The sequence below is a fragment of the Malaclemys terrapin genome, chromosome 11 (genome assembly GCF_027887155.1).
Source record: "Malaclemys terrapin pileata isolate rMalTer1 chromosome 11, rMalTer1.hap1, whole genome shotgun sequence".
NCBI lineage: Eukaryota > Metazoa > Chordata > Testudines > Emydidae > Malaclemys > Malaclemys terrapin.
In genome coordinates, this window is record NC_071515.1 from 44,470,001 (window position 1) to 44,494,614 (window position 24,614).

Consider the following 24,614-nt stretch of genomic DNA (forward strand, 5'->3'; position numbering starts at 1 on the left):
GTAGGGAGGTCATGTTTCTTCTGTATTTGCCATTGGTGCAACTGCTACTGGAATACAGTGGCCAGTTCTGGTGTCAACTGTTCAAGAAGGGTGTTGATAAATTGAAGAGGATTCAGAGACAAGCCATAAGGATGATTAAAGGTTTGGAAAACATGCCTTATACTGAAAGACTGAAGGAGTTCAATTTATTTAGCTCGTCAAAGAGAAGGTTAAGGGGTGATTTGATGACCGTTTATAAGTAGCTACATGAGGAACAGAAATTTGATAAAGGACCCTTTAATTTAGCAAACAAAGATATAAGAAGATCTAATGGCTGGAAGATGAAGCTAGACAAATTTAGACTGGAAATAAAGTGCACATTTTTTAACAGTGAGGCTAATTAACCATTGTAACAACTTACCAAGGGTTATGGTAGCGATTCCATCACTGGAAATTTTTGAATCAAGATTGGATGTCTTTCTGAAAGACATGCTCTAATTCAACCAGGAATTAGTTTGGGCAAGTTCTGTGTCCTGTGTTATTCAGGAGCTCAGACTAGATGGTCACCTTGGTCCCTTCTGGCCTTATAATCGATTTAATTATAAATCCGAACTGTGAGATTACATGTTGGCTGATATAGAAGACCTGAAGCCTTTGAGGAATCAGGTTGTGCTAGGATGAGAGAGAAAATTCTAGTGATCTAGGGAAGTGACTGCAGAATTGAAGTTGCCACCTGGTCTTCAGTGTATTTACACTGAGGTTCAGGAACAATTATTAAGGGAAAGAGGCAAAAGGTGCCCCATATTTCCCTGCGCCAGCTACCCACATGGTGGGTATCGGCACAGAAGGGAAGCTGCCTCCTCAGAGCTATTATTTTGTCTTATGCAGGTGAGCAAGAAGTGAGAAAGTGGTAATGGGTAGGGGACTCTCTGAGACAGTCTGTTTTCTGAGCCACTCCTGAGGCAATTCAATAACATGCTGGCCTGTGTGTACATGCTACTCATGGCAAAGTCACGATTGAGCCCTATATAAGAATTCTAAAATCTCTGGAAATTTTCCGTGGGAGCTATAGGTTGTATTCTCTTCTCACTTACACCAGAGTAAATCACAGTGTTGAGGACAGTGGAGCTACACTGTGTGAAAAAGAAATCAAGCCCCCCCCCCTTTTATTTTTAAATGCTAGCTGATATCCATGTCCTTGAATACACCTTTGAAGAAGAATATATCCTTGATGTGAGCACTGCTGACATTAGCAATTCTGAATATCGTCTCTTTTCATTATTTCACTTTCAATAGCAAAGCCAATAAATGTATGGCCTCTCTCAGTAAATCTAGCATAAGGGAATGCTACTAGGAAGGAAAATCACACAGCCAATTGATTTGAATATCAAAGCAGGTCTTCTGGGCCAGTTTGAAATGATTAGAATTACCAAAGTGTTAGATTTATTTCCTAGAAGGTGTTTGTTAACAAGGATAGAAAAAATACGTATAACAACAAGTGACTTGATGAGTTCTGGAATTCATAATTGATTATTAGAGCCCAGTGAAAAGTAAAGTGCTGGTCCCTCTGTGTATTCCACGCATGGAATATTCATGCGCTTGAAGCTTGTATCATGCGCTTGTATCTTGGTTTTCCTTGTGTTCTGCAACCTGACCATCTCTCTGGTTCCTTCTTACCATCACATGGTCTAAGTCAGAATCCTCCTCCCATCAAATTTGTCTTCATCTCTGTAAATATAATTGTATTTAGTTTGTTAGTGGTTTTGATAGTTTTCTGATTAATCAGGAACATTACTAGTGAAGGGTATGCCTGTTTGGTCTGGCAACAACAGCCAGGATCTTCATGAAGGTCTTTCCAGTGATGACAGCACAGCTGAGACAAAATGGTGACTGACTTCTAACAGTTCTTGCCTAAAAGTACTGTTAGCAACCTTGTCACTATTCCATCTCCTGGTATCCTTGGAATCTGCATAAATGTGGAAATGTCTACCCTGATTCTCCCACATATCATATACTTTATAGTGGTGACCATGGACTCAACCACAGCAAGGGCCTTCCTCCCTGTGGACAGATACCATGCCGTGCGCAGTCTAATAAATCAAGTCACTCACAGACCTGAAACAATGTTCCAGGCCTGTCTTTCTCTGTTAGAACACATTACCTGTGTAACCCCATTTGTCCAGCTACAGCTCTGTTGTCTGGTCAATGTATACGCCAGACAGGCACACCATGAACTCTATAGAGACAACCCCTGTCAATGTCAGGGCTTCGTTCACCTGATGGATGAACCCAGGACATATATGCATTGGAGTCCCTTTCCTACCTCCCACACTCAACATGCCAGACTTATCCTTGGATGGTCCCACATGAATGGTCACATAGCACAAGGTACATGGACACCTCAAAAAACCAAGATGCATAGTAACCTCTTGGAACTAAGAGCAGTCAGGCCAGCCAGCAATGAATTCCTTCAACTTATTCGATCTTGATATGTCTGGGTAATGTCAGACAACACAGCGACCTTCTTCTATATAAACAAACAGGCAGGGACAAAATCCCTTCTATGCATGCAACCGTTCAACTTATGGAACTAGTGTATCCAGAACCTCATCACAGTGTCTGCAATGTACCTCCTAAGTGTCCAGAACTTTCTGTCAGACATCCTCAACAGGCATTCCGTCACCAATCGCAAATGGGAATTACACAATTCAGTGCTGATCATCTTCACACAATGGGAAACACCATCTTGGGACCTGTTTGTGTTCCAGCTGAACAAGAAGTTCAATGTATATTTTTCCAGAGCAGCACAATGTCAGGACTTATACGATGATGTCTCATATTATCCTGGATAGGCCACTTGAGGTATGCCTTCCCTCCCATCCTGCTACTGTCCAAGATTCTATGGAAGATTCGTCACAACAAAGAACGACTCATTCTCATCATACCCATTTGGTCCAGACAGTTCTGCTTTTCAGACTTCTTATGAATGTCAGTCCATCAACCTATCAGCATTCAGTCTTTCCCATCCCTGCAAACTCAAGAAAGCAGCAGGGTCAGGCATCCCAACCTGGACTCTCTTCACTCACGGCTTTGTATTTGGATGGGCATCAGACCTAGAACATCAGACCTAGAGTGTTCATGTTGGGGCTGTACAACCTATTCTTAATAACAGCAGGAAAGATTCTACCAGAAAATGTTACCTAGCCACTGGAGGATTTCTCTACATGGGCACAGTAGAACCAGATATCATCAGAGTGAGCAGGTATTCCTGCTATTTTAGATTATCTCCTTACCCTCCAGTTGTCAGGTCTCTCAATTAGCTCACTGTGAGTTCACTTAGCAGCAGTCAGTGCATACCAGTGCATATCTTTACTAACTCAGTATCAGCCAGATCCCAAAAAGGTTTGACAGGACCTTTCCACCAGTAGTGAAGCCAAAGCTGCAGTGAGACCTCAATCTTGAACTTTCAACACAAAGATCCTTTCGTCTTCATCCAAAATTCATCCCAAAGGAAGTTGCCGAATTCCACATAAATCAATGGATTCACTTACTGGTATTCTTCTCAAAGCCTCATGCTTTCAGTGAAGAGAGGAAACTTCCTTCTCTCAATGTCAGACAAGCACTGGCATTCTACTTGCAAAGGATAAAATCTTTTGAGAAATTCCTAGGGCTATTTGTTGCTGTAGCAGAGCGAGCTCTGAGTCAAGCAATATCTTCTCAAAGACTCTCTAAGTGGATTTTTGGATGTATCATCCATTGGCTTTATCAGATGGTGCATCTCTCCCCCCAGATGAAGTAAGGGTCCATTCGACTAGAGCGCAGGTGACCTCAGTTGCACGTCTCCAAGAAGTCCCTCTGCTGGACATTTGTAAGGTGGAAACCTGGAGTTCCAGCCACACTTTTGCAAAGTACACCTCTACCCCGCTATAACGCAACCGATATAACACGGGTTCACGTATAGCGCAGTAGCAGTGGGGCTCCAGCGGCACTTTAAAGGGTCCGGGGCTCCGGCTGCTGTGGGGAGCCCTGGGCCCTTTAAATCACCGCTGGAGCCCTGCCGCCCCTACCCGGGGCTGCAGCAGCGGGGCTCGCCGGCGATTTAAAGGGCCTGGGCTCCCTGCAGCGCCCGGAGCTCTTTAAATCACCGTCGGAGCCCTGCCGCCCCTACCCCGGGACTGTGGCAGGGGGGCTCCACCGGCGATTTAAAGGGCCTGGAGCTCCCCGCAGCAGCTGGAGCCTGGAACTCTTTAAATCACCGCTGGATCCCTGCCGCACCTACCCTGATATAACGGGGTTTTAGCTATAATGCAGTAGGGATTTTTGGCTCTCCGTGACCGTGTTATAGCGGGGTAGAGGTGTATTACACATTGTCCCAAGCCTCTTCTGCTGACACCTTTGGATCTGCAGTGTTATAAGCATCTGTAATCCTGCATCCTTGCTCCTGTCCACATTTGAGTATTGCTTGCTGGTCACCCACATGTGGAATATATGTAGGGACCAGCACTCGAAGAAGAAAAGGATACTTACCACTCTTTTTGTGCGTTCCTCAATTTCTGGGTGTCTGGCCCAAGCCTGTGAAGTCTGATTTGTAGGAGTGCTGAGCACTCACAGCTGCAAGTGAAGTCAATGGGGAGCTGTACTTTAAACATATAATACTAATCAGGTCCTATGTGTCTCAAATTGGACACCCAAAATTAGTGCATACTTCTGACCTTAATCTCTCTGTGTCTCAGTTCCCTATTTATAAAATGGGGATAATAATAACCACTCATCTCACTGGGGAGTTGTGATAATAAATTCATTAACATTTGTGAAGACTTAGATACTATAATGATAAGCATTGTAGACAAGCCCATGAGGAAATTAATAATTCCATCTGGTGCAGTTTGAATAGTATACAGTAAATAGGTCTGGGTGCACACATTAAGCAATGAGGAGAAAACAAAATATTAAATAGCTTTTTAAGTGAGCACCAACCATTTTGTGCACTGAGTGCGGCATGGGCATTGTGGTAAAAATAGTATGTGATCATGTAATTAAAGTCTGTATCACAATGCACACATAGTGCACTGCATAGACAACCTTAATTCTGCCATTTCCTAATGTTTGAGTGCTTAACTTTGCAACCATAATAATGTTATTCTGTGTTTGTAGTACACATACTCACATATGAATCAAATATTCAAAGTCGTAAGTTAATTAATATATTATGGTCACAATTTTAAACAATCAGAAGTAATAAACAATTAAGGTTCACCTAATAAACTTACTCATCCACGCAACTCTCATTTACTTTATTTGAGAGAAGATTGATATACAGAGTTAAATCTTGTCAACTATACTCTTATAAGTAGTCTCCTTGAAAGTAGTATTATCTTGGTGCATTGACTGGCTGGAAGCCTTCAAATTCCAGTCAATCCCTTTGTTCCATTTGATTCAGTAAGTTTGTTTAGCCCCATCTACAGTAGACCAAAACCCAAATGTGGATTGTTAAAACTCTCCATAAGTATGATTCCAACGAAAACCTATTTCTAACCAGTTTGGCTGTATGATATTTAAACATAGTTCCAACATAATTTGGTCGTGTACACACAAGACTAGTAACTGTTTTTGTGAGAGTTTTTTATAAACAAATTTTAAACATGGTTTCTAAATTCATTCCCAGGCTGATGTGAAAAACTAGTGTTTTTCAAATTTTTTGGTATCTGTAAGATCAGTAAATTGTCTTAAAATTGAAGAAATGTATACAAGTGATAAGCATACAGATTGGTTAGAAAAGAAAACTTTACCAAACTTTGCCTACTCAATGACTTTGTGAAATGTGGTCTCAGTCCAGTTCCATCCCTTTAATTCACACACAGTTCCTATTTACTCAAGTTTTTTATGGGGCTGTATATTTGAATCTCTTATTGCAGAATGCTTGCCAGCATGACCACAATGGGATGTGTGTCAATTTCAGTATCTTTCCAGCTCTTAAAATAGAGCAGGCAAGAAAAGTATGGGCGTGGGGGACAAATGAGATACATCACATGCATCTCTGAAATCACAAAAATACCAGCATCCTGGGTTTGAGTAGGATGAGTCACCAAGCTTCAGAGCAGCAGATTTAATACTGCTGCATGTTTTATTTCTAAGTTGTTGGTAGTTTTTCAGTGCCAAGAGAACATTCTATAAAATGTGATTTTCAGCAAGCGTCAACCCTGACAAGTGTCCCTTCAAATCTTCGGAGAAGGAAATCAAACATTTAGGATCAATCCTCCAAAATCTCAGTATATGAGTGCAATAGGGCTTCATAATGAACTGAAGTTTTGAATTGTGCTACACACTTAGTTTGCTTTAGTTTTTAAGGCATTATGTTAATTTTGGCTATCCCTTATATTTTTGTCTTCTCTCCCTTCTCACCTACATTTATGTTCTCCCCACTTTTGCATCATCTGTCTTTCTCACCCCAACTTCACTGAACTGACATTTTCCTCTTTCTATCTTTTTTTCCTTGTTCTTGCCCTTTCTCTTTTTCCTTTTAATCTTCTCTTTTTGTTTCTTTAAAAACTAATTCTGTACTTATTTTCACCTTTGAATGAGACATACCCAAATTCTTAGTGCCTGTATGACTATTATTAACCTTTAAGCCCAGATGGCCAACATCTTCAGAATTTCTGGAGGTGCCACTTTTTGGATAAGATATAAAAACAAGTTCCTGACACTTGATGGTCCTCCACACACATACACATGTACAGCCTTCCAGACTCAGAAAACCCTTTCCTAGGCTCACTACCTACTTATCCCCTTCCTAACTGACAGCCACACTATCAGGTCAGAAGTCAAAAACATACACCTTTTACTTATTGCTGAGCCTGAAGAAGAAGAAGAAACAAAGTAGCAGTGAAGGACTATGGCTGTAATGAGCATGTGCAATGTGACCAGTACTCTGAATTAGCCTGCTAGAAACCTGTTCTCTGTTACCATTTTCTTCTGCCTTCAGTCTATGTGCTGCAGAGCAAAAATTCTTCCAGTAGCAACAGATGTACTGTTGCAGTTCCTGTCCCATCAGGAAACATTTTGCAACAGCAGGTGGTACTGCTCTCTTGTGTCCATCAGACACACTCCACAGAGTAGGTGTTCACTGCAGATTTAGCTTAGGCCGTTATCCAGATTCACAATTCCTGAGGAGACTGCACCTGAGACTACTTTATGGCCTCCTTGAAGGCACCCTACATCACCTGTCTTGGAGTGGAGTCCTGCAATTCTCTCCTTCTTGACTGGTGATTTTGGCTGCAATTCCTCCTGCAATTCACTGTGATCACTTAAGCAGGTCTGACTTTAGTTCAGCACCTGACATCCTGTTCTTTCAGGGCCAATGACTGGGTTAACCAGTGGCCAGCCAGCTTCATAAAGCAAAGTATTATTTATTCTGAGCAAAAGCATTACAGAGAAGACGTATCTTAAAAACAATAAACAGCTATTATGCATGCCTAGCTTACCAAGTATCACGCATCTTCCACATGGAGGCCCTAGCAGGTTTAAAGTACTTCAGATCCTCTTACAGAGACTGTCCCTCTGGTCACAGTCTCATGTCAGTTCTTGGATTGGATGAAAGTGACCTCTCTCTTTGAATGGTCACTTTATAAGTTTTCAATTCTTTGTTTGGTAGGTCTCTTTAACAAGGTCAAACCTTATATGCAATTTCCCTTGGGAAGAGGCTTCTCCAGATTTGTTACTTTCAAAGGGATTTTCATTAATGATACCCAGTAATTTTCATTAATTTTACCCCAAGAAACTGTAGCTGCCCCATGAGAACGGCCATCTTGGGTCAGACCAATGGTACATCTAGCCCAGGTTCCTGTCTTTAGATCAGGCCTGCACAACTAGTAAAGCGGCGAGGGCCATATTACTCCAAAGAAAACAGCTGAGGGCCAAAACCCCCCAAGCTCTGCCAAACCCCCCTCCCCAGCACCACCCAGCCCTCCCAAAACACAACACCCCCCCCCCCGGTGCCACACACCACATGGAAACAACCCCCCAAGTGCTGCCGAAACACTACCCCCCCCAGCGCCACCTGCCCCGCGGAAACAAACCCTCCTTCCCCAGCGCCACCCCACCGAAACAGCAGTATTGAACCTCGGTAATTTGTTATAGCGGGCCCCTAAGGCAGTATAATTAAGGTAAAAGAAAAATGTCGTTTTGCTAGAAGTAGAATAAGATCTTCCCCCCACTTTGTAATCAATTGCCCTGTTGAATGAATGAGGTGTGAATGAGGAAGGCGTGGAAGGCAGGCACCTCCAGACAGCTGCAACTCTTGGAGAGGGCAGGGCCGGCTCTAGGATTTTTGCCACCCCAAGCAAAAAAATTTTTGGCCGCCCCCCCTTTTTTTTCGTGCCCCTCTGCCCCCGGCCCCGCCCCAACTCCACTCCTTCCAAACCCCTTCTCCAAATCCCCAGCCCCGCCTCCTCCCCCGGCGTACCGCATTTTCCCCCCACCATTGCTGCCTGCGGGCCTCCCGCCCTAGCTCACCTCCGCTCCGCCTGCTCCCACGGGTGTGCTGCCGCTCCGCTTCTCCCCCCTCCCTCTCAGGCGAGGGAGGGCGGAGAAGCGGAGCAGCGGTGCGTTCAGGGGAGCAGGCGAGCAGAGGTGAGCTAGGGTTGGGGGGCGCAGGGGAAGTAACGGGGGGGGTAGAGGAACCACTCCCCGCTCCAGCTCACCTCCGCTCCACCACCACTGCTGCCTCCCCCGAGCGCCCCGCCGCTCGGCTTGTCCTCCCTCCCAGCCTTGCTGCGTGAAACAGCTGTTTCGTGTGCGGCAAGCCTGGGAGGGAAGGGGGAGAAGCGGAGTGGTGGCGGCGCGCTCAGGGGAGCAGGCGGAGGCGGAGCGGAGGCGAGCTGGGGCGGCGGGGGCACTTTTTCCCCATGCCTCGGTGTCGGCGCCTATGCCTATGATGGCCGGCGCCAGAATGCTGCCCCTAGAAATATGCCGCCCCAAGCACCTGCTTGTTTTGCTGGAGCCTGGAGCTGGCCCTGGGAGAGGGGTTGGGAGCCAGACCAGATCAGATCAGTAGAACAGGTCAGCCACCGATTCACCGCTTGCCTCCTCAGCCCCCCTCCCCGGCTCACCTACTCACTCCCCCCCTTCACCCACCGCTTGCCTACTCACCCCCCTGCGGGCCGCACAGTGAGCCCACCTACTCAACCCCTGCGGGCCGCACAGTGAACCCATGCGGGCCGCATGCGGCCCCCGGGCCGCATGTTGTGCAGGCCTGCTTTAGATAGTGGCGAGTGCCAGGTGCTTCAGAGGGAATGAACAGAACAGGACGATCATCTTGTGATCCATCCTCTGTTGTCCACTCCCAGCTTCTGGCAGTCAGAGGCTAGTGACACCCAGAGTGTGGAGTTGTATCACTGACTATCTTGGCTAATAGCCAAGAACTTCATGAACTTATCTAATTCTTTTTTGAATCCAGTTATACTTTTGGCCTTCAAATCATAACCTGGGAGTTCCACAAGTTGACTGTATTGTGTGAAGAAGTACTTCCTTGTTGTTATTTTAAACCTGCTGCCTGTTAATCACTTTCTCCACACCATTCATGATTTTATAGACTTCTCTCATATCCCCTTTAGTCAGCTCTTTTCCAAGCTGAACAGTCCCAGTCTTTTTAATCTCTCCACATATGGAAGCTGTTAATCATTTCTGTTGACCTTCTCTGTACCTTTTCGAATGCTAATATATCTTTTTTGAGATGTGGCAACCAGAACTGCATGCAGTATTCAAAGTGTGGGCATTCCATGGATTTATATAGTGCCATTATGATATTTTCTGTCTTATTAATTATCCCTTTCTTAATGGTTCCTAACATTCTGGTAGCTTTTTTGACTGCTGCTACATATTGAGTCGATGTTTTCAGAGAACTATCCATAATGACTCCAAGCTCTCTTTCTTGAGTGGTAACATCTACTTTAGATCCCTTCATTCTTCCCATAGAGCAAGAATACAATCTCTAGCCCATAAAAATACATATTACATGTATAAAGATGATACAATAGTCTTTGGCTCTTCCAGGTGTCCATAATATTTGTCACATCCCAATCTCTCACCTGATTTTAGTGGTACTTTCAGTCTGGCCTAGCTGAGACAGCTGGGGTATGTGTTAGAGCTCAGGTTCTGTGTTCACTCAGGCTGTTAACTCACCCACTTTTCACTGAGGGTGCAGGCTAAATCACTTGAGTGCTGATAGTCCTTCACTGCCTTCCAACAATCCCCTTGTGTGTCCAAAAGGACAGACAAGTTCTCCCACAATTCACTGGGTAAGAATCATAGAGCAGCTCAGCTTTCTGTAGCACAAAGAACCATGGGATATGACACACACAGATGAGTATAGCACCTGTGAGGACACAGTAACTTGAGTATGGCTTTTGCATTGTGGCTGCTCATGCCAGGGCTAGGCTAACCCTGGTGCGCAGACCTGTATGCTGGTCACCTAGGCTAACTCTGCAATGAAAACATACCTACATTGTTTAGAGTGGCTGACAGCTGTGGAATTATTGGTTGATCTTGAACTTATTAGTCTCTAATGACTAGCTGCCTCTGACAGCTACAGTTGTTTGTAGGTGCAACAGCTGAGGCCACGGTAATGCTAGTCAAAAAAATAATGTCTCATTAAATCAGGCTAGCCAAAATCTTTTAAAATAGGGTAAATTCTGTCTACTAAAACAAATAAATACAAAATAAAGTTCCACAAAATGTTAAATGTTTCATTGCACATTTGAAAGGAAAAATGTACAATTCATTCAGCTCTAACAGCATCTATCAGGATTCTAGATGCTATTTGACACATTGACAGTATAAATTAAAGATATTCATTTTCTGGCAATTTATATTGTCACTTTGATTTCATGTTCATGTTGAAGAAATCATTTATGCTGGTTTATAATTGAATTGTGAAAATAATCTTATTTCATTCTGGTGAATAAAGCAGTAGTAATAATGTATCAGTTTACTTTGTTTTAGTCAAATGTATTATTTTGGAGCTCAAATGTGTAAATGTGTAGTTCTTACTTCTGGGAATCAGCCCCTTAACTCCTTTGAGGTAAAATCATACCAGTCAAAAACTATCCACCATCATAAAAATGTTTCATAAAACTCTTCAAGTTGTCTGTGGTAGAATTACTCATGTAAAGTAAAGGACTGGGTTTATTCAACATTGTTTAAATGAGTTCAGTATGTAGCAGTGGAAGATTTATGTAGTATTTTTCTTACAATTTTATTAAAATTATTTTCTGAACAGGTCATTTTTACGTTCTGGAAGGGCAAAATGATGCTCTGCTTTGTGGAAATGGCTCAGATGCAGGGTAAGGACATGTTTCGTGACATTTTATTGTACTACGTAGAAATAGGATGCAGCATATTCAGATATATATCCTGGAATAATTTGACTGACCGGCTGAATGAAATATTTGCCATTTCACATTAGATGTGTTATTGGGATTTGATTCTAGATCTGATCCTGGACTTGAGTTCCCAATCATAGCTAGCTGATCTGGTCAGGACAGGTCAGTTTATTCTTCACTGGGTAGCAAATTCAAAGACACCCAATAATAACACATGCTTCTGGCTGGTTGAGAAGTAACAAAAGTACCAATTAGGAAGGCATAAACTCCTCAACGGTTCCAGCTCATATGTGCTGATTGCTGAAGAATATCAGGCTATTGCAAGGGTGAGTGAAGAATATGGAGACGGACATTTGAAGGTGAAAATACTATTAATCAAGGAATTTACATTGTGTTTTAGAGTTTGACTAAATAGTTGACAGTTTGGTATTAAGGTAATATGCAAGTGTTGCTAAGAAACAAAATGCAAATAGAAAATACCCTTCTGCAGAATTGTAATGTTATACACAATTTTCCAGCTATCTTTAAATGTAATTTTGTGGAGTAGAGCTCTGTCCAACTGATAGGAGTTCCTGTCTGATGAACTGACCAAAAACAGCACTTCATAATCCCAAACTTCTATCAGGACCTAGCATCCACTGACATTAGAATAATTGTAAAAGATAACACCTGATATCTCTCCTTTTGTAGTCAATGTCCAGAAGGATATATATGTGTGAAAGCTGGTAGAAATCCCAACTATGGCTACACAAGTTTTGACACATTCAGCTGGGCATTCTTGTCACTGTTTCGACTGATGACTCAGGACTACTGGGAAAACCTTTATCAGCTGGTGAGAACAAAGACTAAGTATTTTTATACTATCAAATTATACAAAGAAGTTAATATCAATGCTATTACATCTCTCATATAATCTGAAGATGATGGATTCCTACAAAATGAAAAGTAGGTGATTAATTCACGTAGTAACATTAAAAAGTTAATAAAGCCGTATTTATTATTACTTCCAGACACTACGAGCTGCTGGCAAAACATACATGATATTTTTCGTTCTGGTGATTTTCCTGGGCTCTTTCTATCTGATTAACTTGATCCTGGCTGTTGTTGCCATGGCCTATGAAGAGCAGAATCAAGCAAACATGGAAGAAGCAGAGCAGAAGGAGGCAGAATTTCAGCAAATGCTAGAACAGCTGAGAAAGCAACAAGAAGCAGCTCAGGTATCATTGTGATTTTATGTATTTATCAGTTAAATTGTTGATCATATTGTAATCTTGTATTAGTGCATCCAGATGAGTTTTCTGTAGATATTGGTCATCAGATTTAGAATGGGTTTAGAGCCCTGTGTTATGAAGTATTCCCTATAACAATGGGTAGGCCCACTCTGGCTTCAAGAACAGAGCCGGCTCCGAGGTGTTCATTGCTGGAAATAAAAACATTTTGCTGTGAGCAACCCAGCCTTGTGATCTAGAGGAGACTTCAAAAGAATGTATATACTATTTGTTTGTTTGTTATTGAGGATTTGTATTCCATAGCATATACAATGTAGTCGGCAGAGTACATGCCTTGGAAACCTTATAATTTAAGAAGAGAAGCAATATATGGAGGGTGGGGGGATGGATATGGTCAGAATCTGCACATATTTAGGCAATGGGTATCTGTTATGCCATAGGAAACACTCTGTGACTTTAGCAAGCAGTAAGGATACAGAAAAGAAGTGAGAGAAAATGTTTGAGAAGAGTACAGCTACCTGACAGTCTCAATGTGCAAAGTCTGCGCCAGCCAAAGACTGGACTGGAAAGTTCTCTAGAAGTGAAATTTAAAAGTTTGATGTTTTAGAGTGCTGGCTAGTAATAATGATGATATGTAGCTCTTAAAGTGCTTTTCATTGGTAGATCTAATAACAGAAGTATTTATTGTGATATGGCAGGCAGTAGCAACAGCCTCTGCTGGGTCAAGAGATCCCAGTGCAGAAGGCGGAATAGGGGGACTCTCAGAAAGTTCTTCTGACGCGTCAAAGTTGAGTTCAAAGAGTGCTAAAGAGAGGAGGAACAGAAGGAAGAAGAGAAAGCAGAAAGAACAATATGGAGGAGAGGAGAAGGATGAAGATGAATTTCAAAAATCTGAATCGGAAGGCAGCATCAGAAAGAAAACTTTCCGATTTTCCATTGAAGGGAACAGATTGACATATGAAAAAAAGTATTCGTCCCCCCACCAGGTACTGTATAAAGTGTTGCTAGTTGAAAAGTGTATTGGAAGTATCATGGGCTTTCAAAAAACTGTTGCAGTATCACAGGTATAACAGTGTGACTTTACTACATGAAGAAGGAAGACACCGAACTTTTATTTAATCCTATCTATCTTTATTGTTGCCAGTGTTTCAAGAGAATTTTACCTAACTGACATAGATAACTCCTTGAAAAAATCCATATAGAATTTAATGCAGATAGCTTTTCTATAGAATTTGTAAATCAGACTATAATATGTAATAGGGAATTATATCCCTGTAATAGAATTCCATAAGTTGGTTTAAAAATTCTAGAAAAATATATTCTCTGTTCAATATTATAGGATTGTTTTAAAATAATTGCTGTGGAACCCTATTGCTTTCATTCCTATTAAATTTTATAGAACTCATCCATAAGTATATCCATGGATTTTATTTGTATTTTACTAATGTTTCCGGGTCTTGCTTAAGTATGTAGAGGATGCTATGTTTATGTCTGTTCTATTCTTATTTTATACCAGTTATCTTGTTATTGATCCTTACTCACAAATCTCATTGGCTTCATCAGGAGCTGGGGTGGCTCAGGTTCAGTATTTGTTATATTAATTCATGAATAGTGGCTTTTAAATTTACAAAGAGAGTTCAGTGAAATTAATGCATATGACAATCTGAAAGCAAAATTTGGTTCCTGGAAAAGATTACTAGTTTTATTTATGAAAACAACTTCTACAACATGTTAACTCCATTTTTATTTAAAAAAATATAGGATTTAAGGGTGTTAGCTAATAATTATATTCTTTTATTTTCCTACAGTCTTTGCTGAGCATTCGTGGCTCCTTGTTTTCCCCAAGGCGCAACAGCAAAACGAGTCTTTTCAGCTTCAGAGGTCGAGCAAGGGATATAGGATCAGAAAATGACTTTGCTGATGATGAACACAGCACTTTTGAAGATAATGATAGCAGAAGAGATTCTCTTTTTGTGCCACGCAGACATGGTGAACGGCGCAACAGTAACATTAGTCAGGCCAGTAGGTCATCCAGGGTGCTGGCGGTGTTTCCAGCGAATGGGAAGATGCATAGCACTGTAGATTGCAATGGAGTAGTTTCCCTGGTTGGTGGACCATCTGTTCCTACGTCGCCTGTTGGACAACTTCTGCCAGAGGTGATAATAGATAAACCAGCTACTGATGACAATGTAAGGAAGATTTAAATAGCTCAGGCATGGTGGCCTTTTCTTACTGCACCAGCCTGTATTTTCTACAGAATGGAATTCCTTAGGAATGATCCTGGCTGGCCAAGCTATGAATGTTCCTGCATCTTGTAATACCTTTAATATACTAACAAAATAAGTTTGAAATTTAAGTATTTATCTGCAAAAATTCTCAGAGCTAACAAGAAAAAATATCAAATTAATATGCAAGTATTTGTCTATTATATACCCATAAAAATATGGTAGAACTTATTGTAGCTATTAAAAAGCTCTATCTGGCCACGTTGGATAAGATTTCAACTTACTATACGAATAGAAAGGGTATATAATAAATGTTACCATATGAATTCAGTCAGTATAACCCTGAATTTGTTGTAGATAATTTTGATAACATTGGGCTTTATCAGCTCATTGCAATATAAAAACAGTATACATTCAGCACTATCATATATATGTTTTCATTCTTATGCGCTTTTCCCCCTTTTTTGATGTAGGTCTCTATTATAGAAAATAAACTAAACAGTTATTGGAGGCACCACATTCATGCACCCTCCTTCAAAACCAAAAATGTCTCTGTGCACATATGTGCTGTAATCTATGTGTATATACAGATAGCAGAATATCTCTAAAAATATTTGGTTATCTTATTTCAAGGTTGTCCACTTAGAGTACTTGGGAATACACCAGCATGTGGAAGCATGACTAAATCAGACTTTTTTTATTTGTTGCTGTTTAAGACTGGATGGATACCTTGTAATTTTACAACAATGAGACGTTTTATAAGAAGAAGTAAACATCTGCAAATGTTTCAATATGTTTGACCCATTTCTCATAAACGGTACTGAGATTTAGATTGTTGAATAATTATTCAATTTCACATTTCTCTCCCACAAGCTTCATATGTTATGTATTGAACTGAGGATTTCTAGTAACTGACTGTGCAGGAGGATGAGTGATTCAATCGAGAAAATTTCTTTAATATATTTTGAAAATGCTAGGTTAATACAATAAGTAAGAAAAGTCTTGCATGATAAATTAAACAAAAAAATAAATTGCATGAAGCATGTATTCCTTCAAATTTAGAAATTCAGTGTATGTAGTATTTGCTTATTGTATCACTCAAGATGATGATCCTATCCATTATTATTCTATTTGCAGGGCATGACTACTGAAACAGAAACGAGAAAGAGAAGATCCAGTTCCTTTCATGTTTCTATGGATTTTCTGGAAGACCCTGCTCAAAGAGACAGGGCAATGAGTATAGCTAGCATACTCTCAAATACTATGGAAGGTGTGTAAAATATTGAATTTAAAATGTTAGTGTATTTTCAGTGAACTTCTGAAACTGTCATTTGAAACTAAAACAATAACTTTAGATATGTATATTTTAACCTGATATTGTCCCTTTGTACCAGTGGTGCTGGAACATTTTTAGTAGTGGGGGTGCTGAAAACCAGCCCCCGTACCTCTGTCTGCGCCCCACCCCTCCGAGCTGAGGCTGGGAGCAGGGATGTGTTTCTGGGAAGGGGGAGACCTGGACAGAGGTAAGGGGGCTGAGGCTGTGGCCACAGCTGGGGGCAGGCGTGGAGCCCTGGAAGTGGAGCTCTGGAAGCAGGGGGCTGGGCGTGGGGCCCCGGGTATAAGGGCCGGCTCCAGCTTTTTTGCCGCCCCAAGCGGCGAAAAAAAAGAAAAACCCGATTGAGCTGCCGCTGAATTGTCACCGAAGACTGAATGGGAGAGATTGAGTTGCCGCTGAAGAGGAAGAGAGGGACTGAAGGATCTGCCGCCAAATTGCCACCCCAGACCCAGATGTGCCGTCCCAATAACGGACAGAGTGCTGCCCCTTTCTATTGGCCGCCCCAGGCACCTGCTTCCTTCGCTGGTGCCTGGAGCCGGCCCTGCCGGGTATGGGGCCAGCGCTGGGGAGTGGAGCCAGTGGCCAGAATTGGGAATGGAGCCCTGGGCACAGGGCCAGCAGCCAGGACCCAAGCCCCAGGCAGAGGGCTGGGAACAGGGCCCAAGGTGCAGAGTCAGCAGCAGGGGAGTGGGGTACAGGGCCACCACCACCCCGCACCTCTATTTTCTGCACCTATGCTATCAGGAAATATTTCTAGATAGACTAAAAGAACTCCCAATTAATGTGTTTGTCTCACATTACTTAGTGAGACTTTTGTGTCATTGTTTTTTGACCATTCCAGGTCATGTGGTCACAAAGCACTGATTTTGCTATTATAAAGCTCATCATAGATGCGAAAATCCATATTACCGTGCACAAAATGGCTGCATAAGTACGTGTTTTTGTGCTCAAATAAGAATTTGTTTTCAAATAGATGAATATTTAACGGGCACACCTGCTATATCAGGAAGTCTCAACCTTTTTCTTTTTGAGGCCCTCCCAGCATGCTGTAAAAACTCCACAGCCCACCAGTCCCACAACAACTGTTTTTCTGCCTTTAAAAACCAGGGCCAGCATTAGGGGGTAGCAAGCATGGCTATTTCCCGGGGCTTCACGCCACAGGGGCAACACAAAGCTAAATTGCCTAGGCTTTGGGTTGAGCCCTGGGTGGTGGGGTTCAGAGCCACGGGCTGCAACCCTGCATGACAGGGCTTCGGCTTTCTGCCCTGAGTCCCAGAGAATCTAACACTGACCCTGCTTGGCAGACCCCTTGAAACCTGCTCACAGCCCTCCCGGGGGCCCTGGACTCCTAGTTGAAAACCGCTGTGCTACACCGTTCTCTGAAAATGTGGCAAGAGGATTTCGAAGACATCTTTGACACTGTATAGTATGGCATTCAGATATTTTACATTTTATTTTTTTTACACATTTTTCCTTAGAACTTGAAGAATCAAGACAGAAATGCCCACCATGCTGGTACAAATTTGCAAACATTTTCTTGATCTGGGACTGCAGTCCACGTTGGTTAAAAGTAAAACATATTGTCAATTTAGTTGTGATGGACCCATTTGTTGATCTCGCTATTACTATTTGCATTGTTTTAAATACACTATTTATGGCCATGGAACATTATCCAATGACTGAAGAATTCAATAATGTACTTTCTGTTGGAAACCTGGTAAGTCTTTCAGTTTGTCTTGTGACATGTTTTTATTTTGCTTATTTGTTTGGTTTTGAAGGAGATATATCTGTATTATAGCTTTAAGCAGGAATTTCTTCTGTGTTTTTTTTTTTTAACTAATTGAGTTGTCCTTTAGTTCGGTCTGTATTTCACAAAATTTTTGGAGCTCCCACCTTCAATTCTTTCTCAAGACATATAGATTAACAGTATAAAGTAATACTTTGTTTAATACATCACTTGGCAAATCTATTGAATCATCTCAGATTTAATCTATTCAAACCTCTTTGACATGTTTGAATTTCATCTTCTTCATGTCAATATATACAAATATGGTTTTTCGTAGTTTCTTTGGGCACATCTATTGAAAGGTAGTAGTTCCAGAAATTATATTAAAACACTCGCAAACAACAATTTTCAGTATGGAAATGTAGTTTCCTAATATATTGCATCTCAGTAGGTTTTCTAATTGTAAATGACCATCAGATTGGTTAGTAACCTGGCAATGCTATGGTTAGTATATAGAAAAGAAATTAAGATAAAGATAAATTAAGAAGTTTGTCAGTTGGTTCTCTGCAGCGCTAAAGCTTTTAAATTAAGAGGTTGGATCATATAAACATATTTAAACACTTGAACCTACAGTTCTACTTTGTTTTATTTCAAGAATAGATTTCATGTAATGTGCTTCTTTAATATCATTCATATTTATTGCAATGTGAAGGAAATATATTTTAGAACATGTAAATAGCTGTAAGATTAGATGATGCAGAATTAGCAGGCAGACAAAAAACCTGATTCTCTATACTTCAAATAATATACTATATATTAAGAACAGGACATTTTATATGACAATCACATGATAAACCATAAAATGTGTTGTTCTAGAATTGTATAGTTTGTTTCCCATCCAAGGAAATGTCTGCTAACCTTGGTTGGTGAAAGTATTCTACATCATATGATTTGATATAGTATATATCATTGCAAAGTGTAAGTGTGAAAGGGGGACAATGTTTATGAATTTGCCAAGGTGCCAGTTAGATTTTAAAGCTGAAATCTAACAAACTAGGTTAGTCAATATAGAATGGAATTTAATAGGATATCTCCTTTTCCTTGCATCCAGGGAGTGTAAGCTTAATTTTTTTTAATGCTGGATTCTTTTCAAGTCAACTTTTAACTTGAACAGTATTTTTCAAATCAGGACACTTGCTTATTTTTAACTAACCAGCAATTTATTAATTACTTAAAACCACATTAATATACAATCAATAGTTCACCACTCAAGTGTAGACACAACAAATGTTTTAGGTGTGTACTACACACATAATACAGTCTTGTAAGCAATTATTACAGTCTAGAGTTGAAGCTCAGCAGTTATAGCAAGGAACAATGTAAATTACTACGGTTTCTTATTACATTTACTTATGATCATCAGTTCTCAGTTCTTTAGTACCTAACATATTTATCACATTTCCAAGGATGCACTTGTCTCTAAGGCACTTTTAAGCACGCTGACTTTTATTTTTCCCTGTGGGTGCTTCACCCCCGTTCCACCCGAGGCCCGCCCTCACTCCGCCCCTTCCTCTGAGGTCCTGCCCTCGCTCCACCTCTTCCCCCAAGGCCTAGTCCTTGCTCCACTCTTCCTGCCCCACTTTTCTTCCTCCCCTGAGGCCCCGCCCTTGCTCTGCCTTGGCTACTTTGAGGGTCCTTAGACAAAGTGTCTCACGTGATGTGAACCATTTTTTATTGTATTTTCTTCCTAGGTTGGTCCTTTTTTGGAATAAACAGAGATGGATAGCTTTTCTAATTGTTGAGGGCCAGAAGGACTCAGTAGTTATTAATCATTCAAGACATATCTATTATATGTATATATCCCTTAGAAAAGCTTAATTGGAAATGAAGTTAGTATGTCTAAACTACCTATAATATTAAATGCCATCATAATCCTGTTAACGACCTAATGTGCATTGAAATCAAGGAGAAGACTCCTGGGCAGATCCCCACCTGATGTAAATTGTTGATCTTGCTAGATCTTGTGAAATTAGGCTGTATAAGAGCATATCTTTATAGTGTCATTAATATCCCAACAATAGTGTTCTAGGCAGAGTAGCATGTAATTTCTTGGAAAGCATTCTATTGCATAATGTGAAAATTAAATTGGGGGCATTGCTTGTGCTGTGGAAAAAAGAGCTTGCATTCTAACAGAGTTAGGGTGACCATATTTTCCCAAAGGGAAAGCGGGACACTGCACGGGCAGGCCGAGGCCTCTCTCTACCCCCACACATGCAGGGCTGACCCAAGACCACCTGCCGCCCACTCGTGCATGGCTGGCATGAGCCACTCCCCCGAGCTCTCCCTCTCGTGCAGGGTTGGCATTGCCGCTCCTCCCTCCTGCACATTCCTCCTCGCCCCGCTAGGGGTCACACCCCACTTTTTTGGCAAAACTGGGCATTTGTCTCATTTGCTCTTGCCAACTGGTCATCAGTTGACAAGAGCAAACGAGACAAATACTCAGGTTTGCCAGAAAAGTCAGGACAGCCGGGACAGGGTTTAAAAACGGTACTGTCTCAGCCAGAACGGGATGTATGGTCATCCTAAATAGTTTTTAAATTGTATTATAAACCAGGAGCTTAAGTAATTTATTTCCTGTAAAATTAAATCAAATGAAAAGAAGATTTCGTATGTGTTCTGTGATGGAGTTTCTATCGGAAGCTGTGTATAAGATGTCACTATGATCATTCTTTTTAAAGCAACAAATTTTAAACACTAATAATAAAGTACTAAATAAAATAATTTGACCTTCCTTTGATTATTTTAATGATTTGAATTGAAGAATTTTTGTGAATAGCCATTCTAAATTATGCTCATTGAAGATATGTAGCTGGAATGTAAAATCTGCACAAATAATGGTAATTTAAATTTTCCAACTGAATAATAAATTGCCTTTTGAATTTAGGTCTTCACTGGGATCTTCACAGCAGAAATGTTTCTGAAGATAATTGCCAAGGATCCTTATTATTATTTCCAAGAAGGCTGGAATATTTTTGATAGTTTTATTGTAACACTTAGTTTGATTGAACTTGGTCTTGCAGATGTGGAAGGACTATCAGTTCTCCGATCGTTCAGATTGGTAAATATATTAATAAAACAAAATATTATTGCAATTTACAGTTACAGGCTTTGTTGCACTAATAATATTTTAATTCAACTTTTGTGTCTTAACAAGATAACTTAAGGTCATTATGACTCTGATCCAAAAATGTGATCCACTTATATGTACCCCTGGCCATGCAGTGTCCTGTTGTCTTTAATGAGGACACTGCAGGAATACATACTAATGCATCCCAATGTAGGAGTGGGGCCTATTTCCAAATTTTTATTGCAATTACTTACTTCAAGTATTCTACAGTGGAGAAACACATGGACTTACTGAATATCTTTATTGTGCTCCTACTGATATTATCAGAGTGGATCTCTTCTTTATGTACACACAGGTAGGTAGTCTTGAAGTTCTGTGGCATCTCAGGGTAACACTGAACCCTAGATTTTAAGTTACATGAGGTGTGTCTCTGGGCTTTTACATCCTTGATCCAAGACTATGTTCTTGGGGTACCAAGTTGTAAAAGTCTGCAGCATTTTCATCATTGGCAGCAATACTTTTTTCACAAAAAGAACAGGAGTACTTGTGGCACCTTAGAGACTAACAAATTTATTAGAGCATAAGCTTTCGTGGACTACAGCCCACTTCTTTGGATGCATATAGAGTGGGCTGTAGTCCACGAAAGCTTATGCTCTAATAAATTTATTAGTCTCTAAGGTGCCACAAGTACTCCTGTTCTTTTTGCAGATACAGACTAACACGGCTGCTACTCTGAAACCTTTTTTCACAAACTAATTTGTAAAACACTTTTGTGTCTCTGTTAAAATCAGTACTAACAATGCCTTTTTATTCTTTTTTTTCAGTTACGAGTTTTCAAATTGGCAAAATCTTGGCCAACACTGAATATGCTGATAAAGATTATTGGTAACTCAGTGGGGGCTTTGGGAAATTTGACGTTGGTGCTGGCCATCATTGTCTTCATTTTTGCTGTGGTTGGTATGCAGTTGTTTGGTAAAAGCTACAAGGAATGTGTCTGCAAGATCTCCAATGACTGTATACTTCCACGCTGGCACATGCAAGACTTCTTCCACTCTTTCTTGATAGTATTCCGAGTGTTATGTGGAGAATGGATAGAGACTATGTGGGACTGTATGGAGGTTGCAGGCCAAGCTATGTGCCTTACTGTCTTCATGATGGTCATGGTGATTGGAAATTTAGTGGTACGTAATCAAAATGTTTCAAAGATTTATTCTGGGGAAAAAAACAATTCAATCGTGCAATGCAATGAGAATTCTGGCCCCATCCCAATAAAGCACTTAAGCATATGATTTCAACTGAACTACTCAGATGCTTAAAATTAAGCTTAAATGCTTTGCTGGATTGGAAACAGAATACTCCACACCTTGCAGGATCAAACTCATGATATATAATTATAGAGTGAACTTTAGTCACTCTCTTCATTTTTGTTTTTGCAATTTGCAAATACAGTGTGCTTCAAATAATGTTCAGCCTGTGCCTTTTTTATAAACTTATTTATTATGTGTCTGGTCACATAAAACACATGGTATAGTTTCTGTTCTCTGATTGGAGAAGTGAAACTTTTTAAACAGGATGATGAAGAATAACAAGAAGAAACTTCCTGTCTGAATTTTTAAATCAGTGCCGGCTCCAGGGTTTTGGCCGCCCCAAGCAGCCAAAAACAAAAAACAAAAAAGCCGCGGCCGCGATCGCGATCTGCGGCGGCAATTCGACAGGAGGTCCTTCGCTCCGAGCCGGAGTGAGGGACCGTCTGCCGAATTGCCGCCGAATACCTGGACCTGCTGCCCCTCTCCGGAGCAGCCGCCTCAAGCACCTGCTTGAGAACCTGGTGCCTGGAGCCGGCCCTGTTTTGAATAAAAATTTTTTGTGCCAATATTTGTAAACTTTTGGGATTCAAAAGCATTTTCTCAAATACTTGCCAGTTGTCTGACTATTTGTGATTGGTGAATAATATGGCCCTATGAATCATAGCAAACCATATTTAGTTCTTTCATTTGTCATAATATTTGTGAATCACTTTTTTTACTATATGATTTGCCCTTCTTCAAAATATCATGAATTATAAACACACCTTTTTCTAATGCAAGTGTTTTAGTGTAAGTTTATTAAAGATATAACACTCCATTCATTATAAAAACACAGTTCTTGGGTTGTTTGGGTTTGTTTGTTTGTTTGTTTGTTTGAAACTTTGGTCCTTTAGACACATCCTTCACATAGCTTTAGAAAGTATTCTAGCAAGAAATTATTTCCACTGAGATAAATCTAGGAATTCCTTTTCTATCCTTTTCCAGGTTCTGAACCTATTTTTGGCCTTGCTACTGAGCTCATTTAGTGCAGACAACCTTGCTGCCACCGATGATGATAATGAAATGAACAATCTCCAGATTGCTGTAGCAAGAATTGAGAAGGGAATAGATTATGTGAAAAGAAAAGTACGTGAATTCGTCCAAAAATCCTTCGTTAAAAAACAAAAAGCTTTAAATGAAATCAAGCCACTTGAAGAACTAAACAAAAAAGACAGCTGCATTTCTAATCATCTTACAGTGGAAATAAACAAAGACCTTGATTATCTTAAAGATGGCAATGGAACTAGTGGCATAGGCACAGGCAGCAGCGTGGAAAAATATATCATTGATGAAAGTGATTTCATGTCGTTCATAAACAACCCAAGCCTCACTGTAACAGTACCGATTGCTGTTGGAGAATCAGATTTTGAAAATTTAAATACAGAAGAGTTTAGCAGTGAGTCGGATCTGGAAGAAAGCAAAGAGGTATTTAAATACTGCTTATATACTTATTTTTTAATATTGTGATAATTTTTCTGTTTTTCTTTCAGCGTGAAACTAGTGCAGGGATGAACTGGGCCCAAAGAATAGATACATCTTGCATGAAAAACATTCTTTTTAGCTTTCTGAATGATCAGCTTTTGTAGACCAAGAGTCTAATAAAATGATGTTTAAGTTCAGGTTATCTGATGTACTACAAAACCATTTTGTTGTTAAAATTGAAAAATAAAGCCAATGGAAGAACACAAGATATGTTTTTTACAAAGTAATGAATCGAATACTAGAATTGCAATATAGTCAAACACAACAGCCTGGACTCGCTCGGCCATTTTGACCCAAATGTCATCATTTTTAATAAATAAATAAACCACAATAAGTAAACAAATGGGAAAGCACATAGGGTTGAATTCTGGCCATACTGATGTCAATGGGAGTTTTGTCATTCATTTCAGTGGATCAGGATTTCATCCATAATCTTACAGCAGAGGGTGTCCATAGCGAATCATCTGAACCAGAGATCACAAATTACTGACCTAAAGAACATGAAGATATTCCTTAAGTTATCTGAGACAGTCCAGCCCACCAAGACTTGAATGCTATGTTCATACAATAGTCCTTGAAATTCTACCCCATAAAGCAGTTTAGAGCACTCCCTGGGACTACCCCGACAATCTTTACTGGTGATGATATTGTCACCATTTCCCAGTTAATACTTGAGGTATTAATAACCATCTCCCATTTTGCTGTTAAAGATGGAACAATGTAAATAGTGGCCAAATTTAAGTAAAACTATTCCTCCCCGCATCACACACACCTCTGCACAATGTA

The 24,614-nt window shown here is 40.6% G+C and overlaps 1 protein-coding gene across 1 annotated transcript in view; it reads left to right on the forward strand.

The window, feature by feature from the left end:
• LOC128845543 (sodium channel protein type 1 subunit alpha) overlaps window positions 1-24,614 on the forward strand; it is a 177,588-nt gene that overhangs the window by 88,481 nt on the left and 64,493 nt on the right. The window contains exons 8-17 of the mRNA XM_054044345.1: window positions 11,255-11,318; window positions 12,048-12,189; window positions 12,368-12,574; window positions 13,285-13,572; window positions 14,395-14,775; window positions 15,949-16,081; window positions 17,626-17,864; window positions 20,818-20,991; window positions 21,825-22,181; window positions 23,292-23,771. Of these exons, the coding sequence (XP_053900320.1) occupies window positions 11,255-11,318; window positions 12,048-12,189; window positions 12,368-12,574; window positions 13,285-13,572; window positions 14,395-14,775; window positions 15,949-16,081; window positions 17,626-17,864; window positions 20,818-20,991; window positions 21,825-22,181; window positions 23,292-23,771 (2,465 nt within the window). The remainder of the gene's footprint in view (window positions 1-11,254; window positions 11,319-12,047; window positions 12,190-12,367; window positions 12,575-13,284; window positions 13,573-14,394; window positions 14,776-15,948; window positions 16,082-17,625; window positions 17,865-20,817; window positions 20,992-21,824; window positions 22,182-23,291; window positions 23,772-24,614) is intronic.